The sequence below is a fragment of the Orycteropus afer genome, unplaced genomic scaffold, assembly GCF_000298275.1.
Source record: "Orycteropus afer afer isolate SDZICR_OR568_19922 unplaced genomic scaffold, OryAfe1.0 scaffold00070, whole genome shotgun sequence".
In the NCBI taxonomy this organism is placed as follows: Eukaryota; Metazoa; Chordata; class Mammalia; order Tubulidentata; family Orycteropodidae; genus Orycteropus; species Orycteropus afer.
Genome location: NW_006921657.1, coordinates 5,800,024 through 5,806,530, shown reverse-complemented (window position 1 = coordinate 5,806,530; position 6,507 = coordinate 5,800,024). Strand labels below are relative to the sequence as shown.

General features: G+C 45.2%; 1 protein-coding gene across 1 annotated transcript in view; it reads left to right on the top strand.

Annotated features, from left to right (window-relative positions):
- The window catches only part of SLC29A3 (solute carrier family 29 member 3), a 55,461-nt gene extending 50,028 nt beyond the window's left edge, over positions 1-5,433 (top strand). Inside the window, exon 6 of the mRNA XM_007940712.1 lies at positions 4,779-5,433. Coding sequence (XP_007938903.1) covers positions 4,779-5,433 — 655 coding nt within the window. The remainder of the gene's footprint in view (positions 1-4,778) is intronic.
- Positions 5,434-6,507: the final 1,074 nt, after the last annotated feature.

Sequence of the window (6,507 nt, the reverse complement as noted above, 5' to 3'; positions counted from 1 at the left end):
GACCAGGTTTGCTGGTTCGATAGAGCCTGGTAGAACCCCTGAGACTATGGTCCCTAGCTGCCCTTCAGGTCTGGAATTGAACCCACACCTGTGGCTTCCAACCAAACAAAAGACAGGCATATGAGTTGAACATTTACCTGAGGTAGATACACTCCTTGGAGAGAACAATCATGGGAGAAAGAAGTGCTACTTATGCACAGGGAGACAGCTCAGGGGGCAGGAGTGCATGGAGGGACACAGGGAAGAGGTAACTGTCGGGAAGAAGTGGGAGGGGAGCTGTTGCATTGGGGTAAATTGTATTCAGTGTCATGAGACAAAGTGTAAGTGAACTGTTGTATGGAAAGTGAATTTGCTCTATAAATTTTTACCCAAATCACAAAAAAGAGAAAGAAAGAAAGAAAGAAAATTCGAGTTCAGAGAGGTTAAAGAACTTGCTTGAGTCTAAAGTCAGTAGGAACAGAGTCAGGATCCGAACCTGGATCACAACCAGTGCTTTTAACCACTGCACTACAGGGCCTGCTCCATCCTACAGTTATTTCTTGCCTTGAGTCTCTCTCTTACTTTCTCTCTAGTTCCTCCTTTTTTTCGGTGTTTCCTGCTGCTCTTAGACAAAAAATAACCCTGAACTTTTTCCTATGTTTTCTTCTTTTCCATGCAGTTTCATATCCATTATCTTATTTGAAGGTCAAAGCAACCCTGTGATGTAAGAAAGACAAGAATTGTTATTCCTGTTTTAGAGACAAGGAAACAAAGAGAAGGCTAAGTGATCTGTGGTCACACAATGCGTGACTTGGCAGAGCTGGGGATAAGTCTAGTCCTGATTCTTCCTTTTTCAGTAGGAACCCCCTTTATACCTGCACTGAGCTAGGCAGGATCTATCTGTACCTCGTTCATCTGCCCATGAGTCAGCAACTCATGGCCGCCTTGTGTATAACAGAACGAAACACGGCCCAGTCCTGCACCAGCTTCATGATTGTTGGTAGGTAGCACATCTCGCTGAGCATCTCCCTCATTTTCACTGATCCTCTGCTTTACCACACATGATGTTCTTTACTAGAAGTTGGTCTTTTCTGATGATGTTTCCAAAGTAAGCAAGTCAAAGTGTGACCCTCCTCACTTCTAAGGAATATTCTGGTTGTATTTCCCATTTCAGAGTATTTGGGTGGATCTGTTTCCAGTGGAAGGAGCTCTGGTGGCACAGTGCCTAAGGCATCTGACTGCTAACCAGACATTCTGCAGAAGGAAGATGGGGCGATCGACTTCTGTAAAGATTTACCACCTTGGAAACCCAATTGGGGTCGCCGTGGGTTGGAATTGACTCAATAGTAGTGAGTTTGATTTGGTTTTTGTGGTTTCCATTAGGGTGGCCAACTATCCCTATTTACCTGGGACTAAGAGGGTTCCCAGGGCAAAGGATTTTTAGTGCTAAAACTGGGACAACTGGTCACCCTAGTTTCCAGTCTTGTTTAGCCAGGTCAAAGTCCTTTCTAGTTGGGCATGTGAGATAGTAAACAGCCAGGGCTGTTCCCTCCTGTGGAAGTCTCTGTTGCTTTTTAATCAAAACTAGTCAAGACTTCTGGGTTTATTGAAACTCGTTTGAGGGTGGAGCTTGTAGAGAAAGTTGTGCTCCTGAGGCTACTACTCACACTAAATCTTAATTTAAAATGGAAGCCACAGATGCTTCCCCAGGAGGCCTCAGCTGAGCCACCCCACCCTGCTGAGGAAGGACTGAGCATTATGCAACGCTGGTCATTTGTTGGATATCAGACGTTGCCATTCCATGGCAAGCGCTAGAGGCTGAGGTTGAGATGAGGTAGGGAGATTGGGGGAATTTATGAGGAAGCGCTTTAAGCAGAACTTAATGGGGAGCTTGCTTTCTTGGAGTAGATTTGAGGCAAGGACCTGACACCAAGTAGAGGGGGAAGTAAGAATGTTCCGCTTCTTAGATAGTAATTGTGAAACAGCTATGGTCCTGTGGCATCCTCACAAATGTCAAGTGGAAGCAGCCTGCTCAGCATCATGTGGAAATGTAATTCTGGGGTAAGAGTCATCCCCTTGACTTGGTTGTTATCTGTAGGCTTTTAGGATGGGAAAAGTGGCAGGAACTGCCAGTTAAACTCCTCCATAACTTAAAAGCCCACAGCTGCATCTTACAGAGGAGGAAACTGAGGCCCAGAAAGAGGAGGGCCTAGCCCAAGGTCACACAGGGAGACAGAACCCAGCAATAACGTAGGTACTGTTCCCCACCACCACACCAAGCTGTTCTCTTTGAGCTATGTTAATACAGTCAGCCTTCTGCCTCCTGGTTTTCAGACACCTGAGGCCCAGAGAGGTCAAGTGACATAGGGAAGGTCACTCAGAAAGTATACCAAGCTTTTACAGTGGTCAGAGTAACAGAAACTGAAAGGATTGATAATATGCAGCGTTGAGGGTATAGGGGAAAGGCACTTTTACAGGTAACTTCTTCTTTCAGCAAATATGTTTTAAAGGGCTACTCTGTATAGGCAGGGTGCTGGGGATTTAGCTGTGAACAATCAAGTGTGGTCTTTGCCCCAGGGGGCTGCCTGGAATAGCACATGCAATTATTGAAGGTGTAGTCAGTTTTTTTTTTTTTTTTTTTTAATTAAGATTTGGGTGAAGATTTACAGAGTAAATTCACTTTTCATACAGTAGTTCACATATACTTTGTCTCATTGTAGTCAGTTTTTTGAAGGAAATAAACAAATGATTAGGTGGGTAAGTGGGAGGTCAAGAAGCAGAGATAAATTGGCACCGCTTGGAGAGCAAATATCAATATCTGTCAAAATTTTAAATGTGCAAACCTTTTAATCCAGTACTTTCTCTTCTACAGATTTTTACTACCAAAATGCTAGTATAAGTACGCAAGGATTTATGTATAGTGGTATTCATCATGACATTATTTGTAATAGTGGAAAACAAGAGTCAACCTAAATGCCCCTCAGTAGGGGAGCAGTTCAATTGTGTGTCCACACAGTGAAATATTATGTACCAACACTGCAAAGAAATAGTCACATCTATATGTACTCATGTGAGAGAGTGGCCACAAGATACTGTTCTTCAGGCAATTTTTGTTGTTGTTCGGTGTCATCCAGTCAGTTTGGACTCATAGTGATCCTGTGTACAACAGAACAAAACACTGCTCAGTCCTGGGCCATCCTCACAATTGTTGGCTTGACCCTATTGTTGCAGCCACTGCCAATCTCTTTTGTTGAGGGTCTTCCTCTTTTTCACTAACCCTCTACTTTAACTTCAGTATGATGTCCTTCTCCAGGGACTGGTCCCTCCTGATAACATATCCAAAGCACATGAGACAAAGTCTTGCCATCCTCGCTTCCAAGGAGCATTCCAGCTGCACTTCTTCCAAGACAGATTTGTTCATTCTTCTGACAGTCCATAGCACACGCAGTATTCTTCGCCAACACTATAATTCAAAGGCATCAGTTCTTCAGTCTTCTTTATTCATTGTCCAGCTTTCGCATACATAATGAGGTATTGACAAACCCATGGCTTAGATCAGGTGCACCTACCTCCAAGTAACATCTTTGTTTTTTAACACTTTAAAGTGGTCTTTTACAGCAGATTTGTCTAATGCAATACATCATTTGATTTCTTGACTGCTGATTCCATGGATGTTGATTGTGCATCCAAGTAAAATGAAATCTCTTGACAACTTCAATCTTTTCTCCATTTATCATGATGTTGCTTATTGGTCCAATTGTGAGGATTTTTGTTTTCTTTATGTTGAGGTGTAATCCACACTGAAGGCTGTAGTCTTTGATCTTTATCAGTAAGTGCTTCAGGTCCTCTTCACTATCAGGCAGTTAAATGTATGTGTATATGTATTATAGGCAGTATTTCATTATTCTGCTGCACAAAGTTTTGTAACGTGTACAATTTGATCCTGTCTTTAAGAAATGTAACTAAATGTGCATGCATGTGTACATGTGTGTCATGTCTGCAAGTGAGTGGAGTAATATGCCCCAGATTGTTAATAGGTTGGTACCATGTAGAAGCACTATTGGAGGTGGGAATTGAGAGTTCTCTCTGTTTCATTTCTCTTCTGTACCATGTGGGTTCATCACATCAGCATGTATTACTTTCATAATTCAAAATAAATTATATTTTTCAATGCTATTTTATCTCCACCTCCCCCTTCCAAAACAAAATAAAAACAGGCGAGCTAAGACTAGAACCCAGGCTTGCCATGTGGTGGTCAATGCTGGTTTCCTCTCTCCCTGCTCCTGGCATAGCCACCACCACAGCACAGAATGGAGCCCAGCCTTTTAGGCTGCCAGGCTGGGACTGTGAGGCCTTCCTCTGGCCATTGGGTAACAGTGTATGTCAACTTAGGGGATCCTGGGGCTGATGGGCCCTGTGGGGCTTTGTCCTTACATGCTGGACCTAAAGGTTTTATTTTGAATATCTACTCTGTGCTGATTCTGAGGTTTCCCCCCACCTCCACCCCAGAGCTATGTTAATACAGTCAGCCTTATGTCTCCTGGTTTTCAGATACCTGAGGCCCAGAGAGATCAAGTGACGTAGGCAAGGTCACACAGCAAGGCAAAGTGACCCAAGCTTTTGCACTGATCAGAGCAGCAGAAATTCAAAGGACTGATAATATTCAGTGTTGAGGGTATAGGGGAAAAGCACTTTTATAGGTTACCCATTCTTTCAACAATTATGTTTTGAAGGGACATCCCAAGTGAGCCTGCATTATGGCTGGCCCTCTGACCATATGCATTCTCTCCTCCCTGCAGGTACTACATGCAGCCTATTCGGCCAGCCCATGTGTTTTCTGGTGAAGAGGAACTGTCCCGGGACTCCCCTAATGCCTCTTTGTTGGCTTCCAGACCTAATAAACCTCACATACCACCCCTCTGTCCTATCCTGAAGAAAACCGCCAGCCTGGGCTTCTGCACCGTCTACCTCTTCTTCATCACCAGCCTCATCTTCCCCGCCGTCTCCACTAACATCGAGTCCCTCAACAAGGGCTCGGGCTCACTGTGGACCACAAAGTTCTTTGTCCCCCTCACCATCTTCCTTCTGTTCAACTTTGCTGACCTCTGTGGCCGGCAGATCACAGCCTGGATCCAGGTGCCAGGGCCCAAAAGTAAAGTGCTCCTGGGGCTTGTGCTCCTCCGGACCTGCTTTATCCCCCTCTTTATATTCTGCAACTACCAGCCCCGTGTGCACCTGAAGATGGTGGGCTTCACATCTGACATCTACCCCATACTCTTCACCTGTCTGTTGGGGCTCAGCAGTGGCTACCTCAGCACCCTGGCTCTCATCTATGGGCCGAAGATCGTGTCTAGGGAGCTGGCTGAGGCCACAGGGGTGGTGATGTCCTTTTACCTGTGTTTGGGTTTGCTGCTTGGCTCAGCCTGCTCTGCCCTGCTGGTACACCTCATCTAGGAGGGTGATGGCCAGGATGTCAGGGCCACGTGACTCTTTGGAGCCTCTGTAATATGACTCTTGTGGTGAGGAAGTGCTGGGAGGGCTTGGGTGGCATGGAAGAAGGGGCTGGAGCTCCACTGAGTGCAGAGAGCAGAGCCTCCTCAGGCCTCATCTGTGCCCCCAAGGAAAGAATGAAGAAAATTATCTTGTTACATTCCAGGCACTTTAATGGAACACTCTAGAGACATTTGAATAGGACCAGTGAAGACATAGTTCCACAGTTAAAAAGTAGGAGTATCACTTTTATACCTGATACTTAACATTCCACCCTTCCTTATAGCCACCTGCTGGTTTCTAGCTCTTCTAAAAAATGTGTTACCACTGTCTGATCTACCACTGAGTTGTTACAAAACTAGTGGCAAAATCCAACTGTTTTTCCAGCCTTGCTCCTTCCACCTGACAGCAAGAGGTGAGAGAATTCTCAGTCCCCCCTATCCTGGGGGAGTCCTCCTTGATGGTGGTCCCCTGGGATGGCCAGTCCCCAGGCCCAAGACCCAAGCCTGTGAAGACCCCCACATGCTGCAGATGGGAGACCACCTATCAGTTAGGCTGGAAAACCCAGACATTCAGGCCTTCAAAGGATCCTTCATTTCGTAAACATGAGGAGGCTCCAGAGGGCCTCCCCGCACCAGGGACAGAGCATACAGGTCTGTAGTCTGGGTTGTGGGGGAGGTCTTTTAATGTTTGTGTTTATAATATATCAAGGTCATTGATTCAAGGGCATAATAAATACTTGGATATTTTATAAAAGCCTTGTCAGTGTATCAGTCAGGAAACAGAAGCATACTTAATTTGGGTCATTTTAAGATACTTTAAGAGAGCATATAGGAAACCCACGGTGCATTATATTCCAGAACTAGTTAGTGAAGTAGTAAGGCCTGAAGGGATGAGGAAAGGGAGTTATTCTAGAACTTGGAAATGTGACCTTGGCTTTGGGTAGTGGTTATATCCAGCCTTTGGGGAGCCTTTAGATAGATGCTGAGGGAATACATCCCCTCCCTCCAGTCTCCGTATCCTCTGTGGACTGAGCCA